At 43.2% G+C, this 14,811-nt stretch overlaps 1 protein-coding gene across 1 annotated transcript; it reads left to right on the top strand.

The window, feature by feature from the left end:
• Positions 1–1,376: 1,376 nt before the first annotated feature.
• On the top strand, positions 1,377–9,962 carry b3galnt2 (beta-1,3-N-acetylgalactosaminyltransferase 2). The gene is made up of 12 exons (XM_070841388.1): positions 1,377–1,609; positions 2,332–2,458; positions 2,837–2,937; positions 4,950–5,149; positions 5,356–5,451; positions 7,073–7,183; positions 7,286–7,364; positions 7,851–8,034; positions 8,361–8,486; positions 8,670–8,829; positions 8,910–8,966; positions 9,729–9,962. The coding sequence occupies exons 1-12, from the start codon at positions 1,501–1,503 to the stop codon at positions 9,864–9,866; spliced, it is 1,488 nt and encodes a 495-aa protein (XP_070697489.1). The 5' UTR covers positions 1,377–1,500; the 3' UTR covers positions 9,867–9,962.
• Positions 9,963–14,811: the final 4,849 nt, after the last annotated feature.

The raw sequence follows: 14,811 nt of genomic DNA, 5'->3' as shown, positions 1-14,811 counted from the left end.
ATAACATTTACGCAACACTGGAACTCCATTAAAATCAATACAAATGAAATGTTTACAAGCGTGGCATGCTCTTGGTGGTGTGGCCCACTCGTCCTCTCAAGGAGAAACACTGGTGCTCTCCGAGCGAGAAGAAATCCTCCTCAAACATCCCTCTCCAAGCACAATAGATTCCATTTGAATGATTTATGTGCAGCGCAGAGTAACGGGTTTAATAAAGTTATGGTCTAATCTTAAAGCCGCAACATGTCACCTGGGTGTTAGAGGGATGAAATGATTCATATGTTAATTTTCTGCTTTGCTTAGATGGCTTTTCTTACTTCATTGGAAATTCACATTGTGGACTGAAGCTAAACAAACCAAAAACACATCTTTTTTGTGATAAACATGGGACGATTCGCCTCAGCGACACTGTTTGCAGCAGTAATCAGTGTTTTAGTGTTTTAGTTTACTTCCGAGGACATGGGATAAAGTATTTATTGTGCTTACCATCCCAGCCTGTTTACGTTTACGTGGTTTGAGTAGAAATGAAACGTGCATGGTGCTGCTGTATTTTTGCAGAGATATGAAAAATACAGAATGTGTAGCCTTAATCCACCATGGTGCACGCATGTATCTTTTAGTTTATACAAAATTATAGATAGATAGATAGATGGATAGATAGATGGATAGATAGATGGATAGATAGATAGATACACTGTTGCCCATCAAGTTGGAATAAAATGTTTTTTTACCTCTTCTCATGAAATGATTGTGACAATGTGATTTATTCTTGATAAATAATGTGTATATCTTCTCAACTTTATTGATCGAACTCTTCCAAACATATCACAGTGAAACTTAAACCACAATTAACCTTTGCAAACTGTGTATTCAGGCTTTAACAAAATTGGGGGTATTGAACAATTATTCCAACTTTATGGGCAACAGTGTAGATAGATAGGTAAAACCAGCAAACTGCATATCATAGTATAAGTGTAGTTCATGTGGTATACTTAATAGTGCTGCTACTGCTGATAATAATCCTCATGTAACCCCAACATTATTATTATCATTCACAACTTATATCAGTATCTTTGCTAAATTGCATCTCATTACTTTTGATTAGAATGGCAATTAAATTGAACTTCAACAAAAAAACTACTACGACTGTAATAATAATGATAATAATAATAATGATAACAACTGTATTTAGAGGTCAATTATAACTTTACCAATTCATAATAATATGATAATATTTGATTGTACTGTTCTGATTGGCTGGAGAGCGCTGTACACTATATCCCAAAGTGCACCGCGGCAGGGCTCCTCGTCTCCCATTGGTCCGTCTCTCCGAGCAGCGGAGGCAGACATGAGAGGTGGTGAGAGCCCGGCGGAGAGCTGCGGAGCTGAAATGAGGCGCACACACGGAGCGGCTCACACCGTGCAGTGCCGTGCGGCTCAGGAAGAGGCTCCGCGCCGCTAAAGCTGAAGGCTGCTCCGGCTGAGTGAAGGGCTCCGTCCATGCGGAGGCTAGCGCTCATTCTGCTGCCCTGTGCTGTCGCCGTCCTGGTGCACTTGTGGTTGGCACAACGACGCTCCTCCACCCCGCTGGACAACAAGACACTCTCGGGTACTTTTTAGCTACAACCCCGGGCTTCATCTCCTCACAGCCTCGCAACTTTTTTCTCTCTTTACGTCCGAGCGGCTGGCTAACTTTGCTTTTACCGCCCCGGCGTGTGTGTGTGTGTGTGTGTGTGTGTGTGTGTGTGTGTGTGTGTGTTATGGTTGTAAGTTTGTGTGGGAACCAGTAGTTTATGTGTTTGACTGTGTGTCCGCGCTGCAGCGTGTGTCCATATATTTAGGTGTGTGTGTGTGTGTGTGTGTGTGTTTTAGAGGGAAATAATGTGGATGTGAGCTGCTCAGGAGTGCTGGGCGTAGCTGGGACAGTCTAATGTGTGCAAGCAGACTGAAACAGGCTGAGCATCTCTGCCTTGTTGCAGTGCAACTACTGGGCTGTGTGCTGCTCTCAGGTGCATTATCACCTATTAGCAGGGCTGTAGTTTAGTTTTTTTTTTACAGGGGAGTGTAGTTCAACCACATTTAATGTATGGAGTGTGAGAGTGTGAATCATGGTGAGTGCAGAGTAAATATCAGAGGAGGCTGCTGTCAGGATCAGGGATGTGAAGCATGTCTCAAAGTGATTTTAATTTTTTCTATCTGTGCTTGCTGCCTTACCGTTGTCACCAACTGTTGGCGGTCATGCTTCCCTCCCCTCCTCACATGAAGCACCTCACCTCTGGGCAGGGAGTGACATGCTGTTTTTCAGTGAGGTGTCTTGGCTGGCTGTTTCAGATGACGCGTTACCTTTCTATGAAGTTTTGGTGGGAGTGCTGTCAGCGAGACACCATTATGAACTGCGACAAGCGATAAGGGAGACCTGGCTGGGCTACCTCCGAGATCAGCCCCACTTCCAGCACAGGTCTGTAGGGTGGAGCTGCAACTTCACCACTCTGTCTTCTCTCTTTTCTTTGTTTCTTTGTTTTTCTTTTGTTCCAAGGCCACATTCGCACAGTGGAAATAAAGCCTGCAGCAGGCAGCAACTAACTGACTGCCCCATCAACCCTTTTATCTCCACCTGACCAGCGGCCAATATTGTTCTCTCTTTCATTCTTCCTTTTTTTTGCCCATTTCCTTCTCATTCAGCGATCTGAGCACAGATAAGGTGTGATGGCCTTTAAGCAACCCTCAGTAACCATGGCAACGGAGGGTGGATAGATGGACAAGCTTTAGAAATCTTGCAGCCTAATATTGCACAAAAAAAAGACAGATGCAAGAGTGTTTTGTGCTTATTTTTCAGAGTGGGGGTGAAGTTTATAGTGGGCAGACATGGGTGTCCCATTCCAGAGGAGGACAGGGAGGATCCGTACTCCTGCACCCTCCTGAACTTCACCGAGCCAGGTAAAAAAACAAAACACACACACACACACACACACATGCACTAATGAATGGGCGTCTGCAGCTGTAATATGGTAAGATGCTCTGTGTCCAATCTGTTGCTTTCATGATTGTGAATAGTGGAGCTGAGGCAGAAGAACAGCAGAGGAGATGAAAGAATGAAAAGAATGTATGTTCAGAAAGGAAGTAAAACACCTTTTATTCATGTTCACCCACACCTCAAGGACTTTGTTCTTTTCCTCCCCACACCCAAGGCCAAAGCAGAAATCTCTCACAGTCAACTCAGCTGCTGCAGCCCTAACTAGAGCTTCTTGAAAAGTAAAGCTATACGAAGCACTCGGACGCTATGTAGGAAATAATTGAGCAGGTTCACTGTCAGCTTGAATGTCCACAGTAATTGTTGTGTCTCTCACCTTCACACAGCCTGTCCACTGCAGCCGTTTCACTACTTTCCCCGCTTGGTTCAGTGTTTGCTGCCTTCATGAAAGCATAATTACTGCTCGTCAGGATAGGCTTTTTTCAGGCGCCGGCCTTTAGGGTCATGGTGATGCTTTATTTTTCAGCCCATTCTCTGCTCGCCACCGTGTTAATGGTTGTACGTGTTGACGTGATTTGCTTCAGAATCGCAGGCAGGCAGGCAGGCAGGCGGCTTTGGCGGGAGATGCCCGGTGTAATTGGGAGAGAGGGAGAGAGACAACAGCTGCTTTTAAACGCAGTTGGTTACCTGACTCAGGATTCAGGTCAAAGCACACGTTAAGCGGACAATTAATCGTTGCTGAAATTTGTTTGTGTGTGCTGCATTCATCATCATCATCACAGGGATTTTTCTACGGGACTACAATAAGGTGAATGCTAATTCGTTTCTAGGCTTCGATTTAGTGATTCTGTTGGCAACACGAGGTGTTTGTGTCTTGGTGAGAAAAAGTCAAAATCCTATTGGAATTGAAAGATTTTGAGACTTAAGGGCTGATTATAAAGCCATTTTTACAATGTTTGAGATTTCAGTTTGTTGTGACCAGAGCCGAAAAGATTTATTGATTTATCGATCAACATAGAATTTTCAGTATTAATTGATTGTTTACGTCATTGTTTTAGCAAAAATGCCAAAGATTCTCTGGTTCCAGCTTGTTAAATGTGAATAGCATCTTATTAAATTCTATTAAAATATCAAGGATTTTTGAGCTGAAAAACCAAACAGGTTGAAGAAGTCATTGTGCGACCTGGGAAAATGCGATGGACATTTTATAGAGCTAATGTTCATCCACTGATCAAGAAACTACCCAGCAGATTAACAAAAATGTAAATAATTGTCAGATGCAGCCCTAGTTGTAAATTGCATTATTGACAGTTGAACTGAAAACAGTGTAAAATGTTATAAATCTTCAGTTGATGCCGAATACTGGAAAAAAAGTAAGAGTTTTATTTCTTTTTCGCCAGAATAAAGTATAAATCAGATGCTCTCCAGTGTCAGGAGGAGCGCTGCTGTTAGTAGTTCTGACACATGAGCGCAAATTCATCATTTGCATTTAGTGAGCACAAGAATATTAAATATATCCTCACACTCTGGTAAAATCCTGCAGCTGAACTCCACTCGGTCAATGTGAGAAACATCAAGCCTGATAAAGTGCTGCTTTCTCCTTGTCTGTGATTCTTCGCTTCTAATTGTCTTTATTTGAAGTGAGCAGCAGAACTTGTGTAGAACGCATATAAAGTAAAAAGCCTGCTTCCCTTTAATGGCCTTGATCTTTTCATTGATCTCCTGGGTAATAAACTGCTCTTTTGTAATTAAGAAACCACACTCACGAGCACAAGTTTGCTTTGAAGACAGCAGTCCTAAGAACCAGCTCCTCAAAGTGCTGATGGTGTAGCTTTACCAGAGTCTGCTGCCTTTTCTAAGAGCTCTCCGTCTCCCCAAATCACCCGGTCTTCATCACTAAAAACAGCCAGTCAGCACGTTGGGATCCTAATAAATTTCACGTGCTTGCGCAGTAATATCTGCCGTCCCTCTGTGTCAGTGGCAGGCCAGGATGCGGAGATAGAGATGGTGACGGTGTCTGACCCCTCGGCGCTCACCCTCTCTGACGTGTCGGCCATCGCCCTGGATTTCAAGGTGCTCCACCCGGTGGTGATCACCAGGCTGGGGGTGTTTCCCAGCGGGATCCGGGCGGAGCTCCACAGCAACGTGACAGTGAAGCTCCTCCAGCTGGACCAGGAGGTAACAGAGCCCCGACCTCTGAGCATAGTGGGTCTTGTATGCTGCTTTTCAGTGATACCCTGCCCTGGGGGCAGCTGGAGGACTCAGTGCTGCTACCGTTAACTGTTCTACACAAACACTGTTTGTAGTCTGCTGTTGTGTGTGGGTGAAGGTAAACTAAAGAGTGTAAATGAATCACTGATGGATAAAACTCGTGGTTTTTGCAGGAGGCTGTGGTCACAGCTCGCTTCAGTGCCATCAGCACGGGGACCCTGGTGAACGGGGTGTGGTACAAACCAGTGGAGCAGTTCATCTTGCCAAAGGTCAGTTCTTCACATAAACTCAGGGCCATCGCCGAGACGTCAGAAATATTGAGGTCATGAGTCCCCCTGCAAAACAAGTGTTTTTCATAGTTAGCTTTTAAATTACATGTAAGCATTACAGCGAAATATATATAATAGTTGTTTTTCCCAGGAAGTGTAAAACATTGTTTTCTATTAGAAAATAAAACATTAAATGTGATTTCAAAGCCTTCACCAGGTTAAAAGCAGTGTTTTGCTGCCCTCTCTGGTTGAAAGTTTCGAGCTTGTTCCACAAACTTCCACATCCAACAGCACTGTGACAGTGCCAAGGACATGTCTACATCACTGCTGCGAAATGACAAGTTAAACCACAGCAAAAAGAAGATTTTCAGTGGGTATTAAGTTGAAGGTAGAAGGAGTAGAACTTTCCTAAAAAACAATGTGCAGATTCATACAAACATAATCCTTATCAGTCATCACTTCTGACGGACTAGAATTATCTGTATCTGCAGAGATCCTCTGGCCCTCTGCCTGTATTTTCTTATTTTGCTGTGTTTGGGACGTTTCTGGGCAGCAAACCTTGGGCAGTGGGAGTGTAGTCCCCCGCCAATAGCGAGCAGGTGCCAAATCATAAGAATACATCCAAGAGGAAGCTACCAAAATGGCAGACACAGCACAGAAAAGTGTAAGTATAGTGAGGCGAAACGTCAAGCAGACAAAGCTCGTTTCAAAATGAATCTGGGGTTGGAAGCATTTACGACGTCCATCACTCGTGCACCTCATAGAGGTCCCCGTTTTATTTACTGCTTCTAGTCTATTTTTATTACATTTCCATTGCTTGATCAAGGCCCCCAGTCTGTTTGTGAGCCTGTGCGTTTCAACTTTTAACTTTACACTCACTAGGTGGGCGGACTAATAAAATCATAAAATCAGTGAATGAATAACTTCCATAAAACCACAGTTGATTTTGTCCCATGTCCAGTTAGCCGGTGCTATCAAAGTGACTCAGCACACTTTAACTTAATTTTCTTTATGTTGGTACAAAAGACTTCTGGGACATGAAAAGGTGGCAGTGATGGTTAAGAATATAAACCAGTGTGTATGTTAATATGTTGAATTGATATTTCGGTTGGGTAACGGTTCAGCGTTTAGAGGGGACATAATCAGTGTGGGTTGGATGCTCTTACTCACGTCTCGCTCTTATCACCCGAACCCTCACTCATGCCTGTCCTCCTATGGGGACTCCTCATAACGGCGGCCAGGAGCGGTCACGCTGTGCGTTTCTGGTGTCGTTGAGCTGAGGAGGAGAGCCCGGCTTTGAATGTTGTGTTTATGAACTGTGACTGACAAATACAACTCCAACTTGAATCTTTAATTTTGAATTCTTGAATTGTTGGGTCTCTCTTAATTAAAGAGTGTGGAAAGCATCTTGAGATAACACCTGTTATGAATTGGTGCTATATGAATAAAGACTGATTGATTGACTGAACTGTAAAAAGTAAATAATACCAAGGACATGAAGTCCTCAGTATTAGTGACGGCCCTCCATACAGTATAATGTGGCTCAGTTTCAATATTGTTGGACAAAACAACACCTTGCTACTTGTGCAAACACTGAAGTGTCTGTCTTTTTTTAATCCAGGGTTTTGAGGGGACACTGGTTTGGGAGAACTTGGACTCTGCTGGACTGACCATAGTCAACTCCTCCTCTGTGCAGCTCAGCGATGGAGGAGGCGTCCTCAAGATCTCCTCTGTATGTACTGATGTGTCACCAAAAATAATATTCTCTCTCAAGTTTTAAGGTGAGGGCAAAATTTCAAGAGGTTACAAACTTTGCTATTTCCTTGAATTGCAGATCGCAGAGGGCATATTGCCTCATAGGAGTGCGCTTGGATTTCCCGGTTTGGCTGGAGGGTTCACATTTACTATCTATGGTTGGTCCAGCGGCAGAATTAATTCTGAGCTTTTTATAAAAACAGTTCGATCACAATCTTTCCATGAGCCCACTCTAAAAAGGAGTCCCCATGTAAAAATATAAAATAAAAAAACACTGGCATGTTATGAGATTAGTTCCTTTTCCGCCTCAGGGCTCTTGCATACGTGCCAAATGAAAATAACATATTTTTTCCCCCCTCTCTACCCTGTTGTGTTACATTATTGATTGCACCTTCTGCATGTGTTAGTGTTTGAGTCTATCTGAGAATGGATTTGTGGCCATTTTGTGGAAAACAAAAATTAAATTCACCCACTCATGATCCATTCTTACAACTTCAGATTGTTTTGCCAGCCAGTGATTTAAATTATCACAGTTAAATCTAACCATATTCTCCTATTTATCATGTTTGTTTTCCTGCCCCCCCCTCCCCCTCATTACCCCGATCACATGCCTCCCTGCGTCCACCCTACCACCTGTGTGTCAGATGGCGACGGCCTGTTGGGGCTGCTGCGGGGCCGTCCGGCCAGGATGGAGCACCATGCCTCCAGGCTGAGGCAGGAGGACGCCGCCTTGCTGCAGGAGAGCCTGAGGCACGGCGACATGGTGTTCGTGGACGTGGTCGACACCTACAGGAGCGTGCCTTCTAAACTGCTTCAGTTCTATAAATGGTATGCCAAGTGCTAATGACTCGATTCTCTGTCTCCAAATTGCCTGGGCCCTCCGAGGAAATCAGCAACCTGAGATGAAAGTGTGCCGTTGCCTCAAAATGTCTCTCCGTTAGAATCACGATTGCAATCTCTCTGTCAGGGAAAAAGTACAGTTGTGAGTCATCAGGTAGCAAAATATACAAAGTTGTTCTGAGCTTTGGCAAGTATATTGTTTAGTTGCAAGACATCCTGCCCTTCACTGGTGGTATTTGAGTGTAAATCCACTCTGGGATATTGCCAGAAATCAGAAGGTGGGCTTTAATGAATGCAAATTCCTTCCCTGGCAGGTCTGTGGGAAACGCTGACTTTAATCTGCTGCTGAAGACGGATGATGATTGTTACATCGACGTGGACTCAGTATTAATGAAGATTGACCACAAGGGTCTCAAGCGCAGCAATTTCTGGTGGGGGAAGTAAGTACAATTTGGTCTCCGATCCTGTTGACAACATGAATCTTGCTCATAATTTCAATCCACTTGTGTTTGAAACTTCAATGCACCGTCAGGCGAAAGAAACCGGAAAGTCCTGTCAGAATGATGATTGGTCAGGTGAAAGGGAGGCAGGATGTGATGATGATGTGTACTGTCCTGACCCAGTTTCAGGCAGAGCTGGGCAGTGGATCGCATCGGGAAGTGGCAGGAGCTGGAGTATGCTAGTCCAGCCTACCCGGCGTTTGCCTGCGGCTCAGGCTACGTGGTCTCCCGTGACCTGGTCCAGTGGCTCGCCAGCAATGCAGATAAACTGAAGGCCTACCAGGTAGGGGAGCCGAGAGAAGCGGAGGGGCGGGGGTGTGGAGGCAGACGGCTCTGAATATAATGTCTGGATGTCTTTTCCAGGGAGAAGATGTGAGCATGGGCATATGGATGGCAGCTGTTGGACCACAGAAATATCAGGTGAAAAAAAACATACTAATACTTTTATAAAAATACAACTTATCAGACTCTGTCCCTGGTGTTTTCACTGTCTACCAACATTTATCAAGAAGAGATAATGAAAATATTAGAAGCAAGTGTAGAAAATGTATTAATGTATTCAAGCTATTTTTTTCAGGAAGCACATGAGGTGAAAAATATGGACAAAACAATCATAGAAGATGACATGCAAACATTAATACATTTAAAGACAAACTGTTACTAAAAATTCCAATATTATACTATTAGTTATTCAAGCAGTCCGGTTTTAGTTTGTTCCATCTCACATCTTGAACAGGCTGCTGAGGCTCATGTTGAGTGATGAAGATGAGCTCTGTTTACTTTGAGTTATCAATCTAACATTGTGTTTTTCAGCTTTTATGGACTTTTTCATGACTGTTGATCATTTGTACTAACTTTATTAACAATGTTTTGGCCCTCAGAGCCTCGTTCAAAATTCAACAAAACGCTGACATACACCATAAAACATACAATATAATGATTTGAAATGATAAACAACGCTCTCCTAAATCTTCAGCTTCTGGCTGAAACGTGAAACATTGAGATTCAGTCATTATCATCGTCTCTGTAGGAACTGACTGAATGTGAAGCGTAAGGGGAGCAGCAGCAAAGGTGCATGTTAACAATGAAACCTGATGAAGAGCTGAAGCACTACACGGCTAATAACCAAATCAGAGTGAGCGTGTTAACACAGCCACTGTCCTGCCCCTTTACCCCCACCAGGACCCCGGCTGGCTGTGTGAGAAAGAGTGCTACCTGGACATGCTGTCGTCCCCCCAGCACACAGCCGAGGAGCTGCACATCCTCTGGGAGAGGAAGAGGGCCTGCGCAGACCCCTGCGGGTGTCCCTGGGGCCACTAACTCTGGTTCACACCACACTCAACGGGTGGCGCTGTGGGTAAAACGCACTCAACACAAGGCGCCAGTTCACTTTCTGTGGTGCCCTCAAATCTCCAACGGAGTCGTTACAGAGTTTTATCATCATTATTAAATGATCAAAACAGTTAGATTTTTGAAATGTGTTCTTAAAAACTTTGAGGTTCCATTTCAGGTTATTAATATTAACAATAATAAACCAGCTTCACGGCTTCACAATCTGTTAGTCACATTTAGCTGTATCATACTGTCAGTATTTGTATTATGAACTGTCAAGTGGAAAAAGACAAACTGAAAAAAGATGTTTTAGCGATGTGATAACTGGCAGGGATGGACATGAACCATGTGCAATACCAGCATGTGATGGTCATCTTGTACACAATCATTGCTGTAGACTTCAGTGCTTTGTTTCATTATAATATTTGGTACTCTGATACTTAAACTTTGGTTTAAAAGGGACATTCGATGGAATTTTAAACACGATTGCTTTACATTGCTATATTTTGTAAATTATTGTCTTAAGCTTTTCATCCTCTTCACTATTTGTAGATTTATGACGAGCTTTCTCACAAACACACACACACACACACACACAGTTTGTACTGTAACTGTCATTGTGCAAATAGTGATGTGGCCTTACTGTTCTTGCTAAGCGTCATACTGTACGTATGTTAACACTTGTGATATCAGCACAGATTTAAATTAGTGTGTTTGCAACACAAATTTTTGGAACTTGACGAAGCAGTCCGAGTGACTGTGAAACACACTCGCTAGTTTTATGAACCCAGACCTCGCAGGTAATAAAGAACACTTAAGAGAGATTAACGACTTCCTTGTTGTTTATTTTCGGGGGTTGATTTGCACGGTAACCTCGCAGGTGCTGTCGTGGCCACGTCCAGTCTGAATCTTTTGTGTTTGCCGCCGGTGCCGCTCGGTCGGCAGCAGAGACGCAGTCAGCAAACACACTCTCGCTCCCGCTGTTACAGAAGTCCGTTTCTCCAACCTCAAAGGAATATGAAATCACTTTGATCTCTCTTGGTGATTGTTTTCCTGGTACAGTTGGCCGGACACCGCTGGAATGATGAACAGGGAAGCCTGTGGAGCGGTTTAGCCTCAAATTGATCAGTGGCTTCGTGTTAATCAATAGGACCAAACTAAAGCTTTTAAAATGTTGACCTGAAGTAAAAGTAAGGATTTTTTAGGAGCCTTCCCTGAGCATGCCCCTTTAGTTCCTGCAGTGATTTGTTTGTTAATTGAAGTGTAGCCATGTGATTGATGCCGAGTCACCACAGTTAGATTGCCTCGCTGTGTATTTTTGTAAATAATGAGAGATGGTGCTGAATATTTCACTAATGAAGGATAATACAAGCCGTTAGTTTTATTTAGGCCTATCCTACCTGCCAAGAAATCTATTCCTGCAATTAACCTGACACTGGAGCACGCATTCCTCTTCCTCTGAAGGCAACCCTCTCCTCTCCCTCCCCCTCCTCTTCCTCCTGTTATCCGCTCGCCTCCTCTCTTTCAGTGAGCTGCATGATAACAAAGTCATATCCGCATCTGTTCCACTCTCCTACGTAGATAAGCACGGCGTTTTTCACCCTATCAGCCTCTCTCGCTGATTTGGCTCAAAGCCCTTCATTGTGAAGCGAGAGAGAAGCGTGGAAATAACACACAGAAGAAGAAGAGGAAGAAAATGCTCACTTCTCATTTCAGCTCTGGTGCCTCTTTAGAGCTTGAAGTTATTGAATTTGTCTAAATTTTGATGAGTGCTGCGGGGATGTTGTCGCTCAGCGATGTAAAATGTTTAAATTATTATCTTCTGCCTCCTTTAGTTCTGTGTGTATGTGTGAGCCCTGTTCTCTCAAACGAACCCATCCAACCAGATGACCAAATCGACCCCATCAGCCTCTGTTATAATGACGTAAGCCAATACAACCTGCAACCGTGCGTTATATTATGAGGCTTCCTCGGCTTGTAATTTAACTGCTCTCACCACTTTTTAATGTTTTATTTCACCTTATTTCCTGCCAATTTACAACGTGAGGTGTTTACATAACGTGGAGAGAACTATGCTGTAAAACTGCCTCATATTTGGAGGGGAAAATGTTCATGTATTGGTATAAGCAAGGGTTAGATGGTGTGAAATAACGTTTGTGTCAAAGGGGGGACGCTACTCAAGAATTCCTTTGTTCTCTTAGAGATCAATATTTGTGAAGACAAAGTTTCTCCCAGAGCTGAGCAGGTAAAGAGTAAAGCATCATGACAACAAAACACGGCATTATAAAAAGATCTCAGTGTCTGATTCATTCATACGTCTGATAGAAACAAACCCCACACGTCTTCAATCGTCTCTGCCCTTAAGCGTGTGTGTAATCTTTCCTAAGTGACGACGAGAGCACAATTCCCCGAACCACTGACTTATTTTCACTCTATTAATATTTCGTCGTGAAAGTGCAATCATCCGTTTACCCTGTGACGAGCGCTGCTCTGAGAAAACTGCTCGAGTTAATTGTATTTATAAAATCCTTTTCATCTTGACTCTCACCTCTTTCCAAAACTCATCTTCTCGCGCCGCAGACCGAACATGAGAATGTGTTGACGTTACAAATTTGAGTCTTGTTTTCTTGATGTCCGGCTTTGGCAAACACTTCATTTTATCTTGCTCCAAATATGTTTCTCTGAATGAATTAGAAACCGGATGTTATTAAGGGATATACACATTATGTTTTGTTATTTCACATTAATGATTTTGTCTGACATTTGAATTGTCAGTGTGTCCGTTGCTTGCAGCCATGTCTGCATTGGCAGTGTCACCACTTGGACTGGCAGAAAACTGGAAGTTCCACCCATTCATCCATTTCATACACTGAGGCCAGCTGAAGGGCTCTGCAGAATAAAAAATACAGTGAAACAAATTAGAATGAAAAGTGCAAGAGTACAAACAAGAGCAGCGAGAGCAGTACATTAAAAGAAGACAAGAACTAAAGAAACTAGAATTAGATCAGTATTACAGTGCAGATTAGTGTGTGCTCACTACTCAGCACTCTCACTTAATCAAACCATTCATTAAAAATCATTAAACCTTAATGACGTCCTAATCAGGACAGAATAAAAGCTGCTCATTGTACACTTACTAGATCAGCATCACTCCAGTCTGTTCTTCTATTTGGCTGTTTATTTAATGTTCTGTTTTTTTAATTGGTTTAGTCGAGTTAATAAGTTGAGTCCACGTGTAGAAGCTCCCTGTGGGATACTCGTACGCCTGGTAGGGCTTCTCTCTTTTGCTTTGTAATGATTTAAGCAAAATGCCACTTTGCAGATTAGTTGCCACCAGTGCAGCCGTGTGTGCTACCTGTGTGTCTAATGTTGCAGACTAAAACCTACCTGTGGTGTCAAAGTGACGGCGGCATCGTTCAGATCAGGCACAGCTGTCCCAGATCTCAGAGAGAGGAGCTTACAGTCTGCTGGGTGGTGTGCATCTGCATGCTCTCTCACAGAGCATCACACATCGCTGTCAATCAGCCTCCTTTTCTTCAACACCCCTCCCTCCTCCTCCTCCTCCTCTTTCTCCTCTGTGTGCACTAAAATGAGGAGGAAATCATTTATTCATGACACCCGGCATCCAAAACCAGTATTTCTGACTGATTCTGATTCACGGGAATGAGGGGATATTATTAGACACACAACTATGCCCCTAATGGGGCAACATTTTCCTTCCCACTTTCTAATCTCACCCACAGCTCTCTCTCTCTCTCTCTCTCTCTCTCTCTCTCTCTCTCTGGTGAGGTTATGGCTGTCACTTTTTGCAAACATTTGCAGAACACAGCTGTGAAATGTGTGACATCGTGGAGCGGTTAGATGATACACACGCCAGAAGGTCGGCTATTAGACAGTACACATAATTGCACAAGCCTTTGATGAAAATACTGAGTGAATCGTGGGGTTTCATAAGCCCTCTTGAGCCCTGCTGCAGTGACATGGCAGATTTACTATGATTGTGTTTGTGAGAGATAATTAGTCATTTAGTCATTACTGAACCATTACCGACAGTCATTCTGTCTTAAGAGGATCATGAACTAGCTCATCGGACTGATGATGAGATTCTTGGAAACCACTCAATTATTTGATGTAACCTGATGCCGCACCATATATGGAAGAAATGCCATGATGTCAGCTAAATGAATCCAGTTGCCCTCAGTTCAGCATTAAAGGACTATTCCTGCAATTCATTACAGCACTTGCAGATGTTATCTTGTTATCTTGACTTTTATTTCTCAGTATGGGTCAAGTTTCAAAAACGCGTCTCCCGTAATGCAACTTAAAAGCATCTTCCGTTACACCTCTACGTGGTAAATGGCCGCATCATTCAAACTCCATGCCCGAGATTGTAACACAGGATTTATGCTATAAATCTGTAATCTCCAAATCCAAGCTGAGATAATCTTTTTGTCAGACTTTATGAAGCTCCCTTCAGAGCCGCAGACGATATTACATGGTAGTTTTCAGGGGCAGACTAGTGCTCTCTACCACGAATAAACTAAACTTAACATGTAAAATTGCAGAAGTGTCCCTTTAATTAGCATGCAGTCACTTTAAACTCAAAGAAGACAGTTTCTCGCTACAGTGACTGCAGGTGGAAACAAGTGGGCACTTTGGCGTTCCTCTTTATCCCCTATGGGACATGGGGGCGCAATGAGGTTTTTTACAAACAAGTGAGTGTAGGCAGAATTATGAATGAGAGCATGTGTTGTTCTGGGAACAGTGACATGAATATGGCATAAATATTGTAAACTGAAGGAAGCGTTTTATTAAGCCTGTGGATCAAGTGACATTTAAGTAATGTGGTGATATATACTATATTTTTTCGACTAGCCAACAAAACCAAGAGAACTGATCCTGTGAGTCTGGTTAAGTTTATTTTCCTGCACCA

This window comes from Pempheris klunzingeri, chromosome 12 (genome assembly GCF_042242105.1).
Source record: "Pempheris klunzingeri isolate RE-2024b chromosome 12, fPemKlu1.hap1, whole genome shotgun sequence".
In the NCBI taxonomy this organism is placed as follows: Eukaryota; Metazoa; Chordata; class Actinopteri; order Acropomatiformes; family Pempheridae; genus Pempheris; species Pempheris klunzingeri.
Note: the sequence above shows the minus strand (reverse complement) of the source record. Positions and strands in the feature narration are given on the sequence as shown.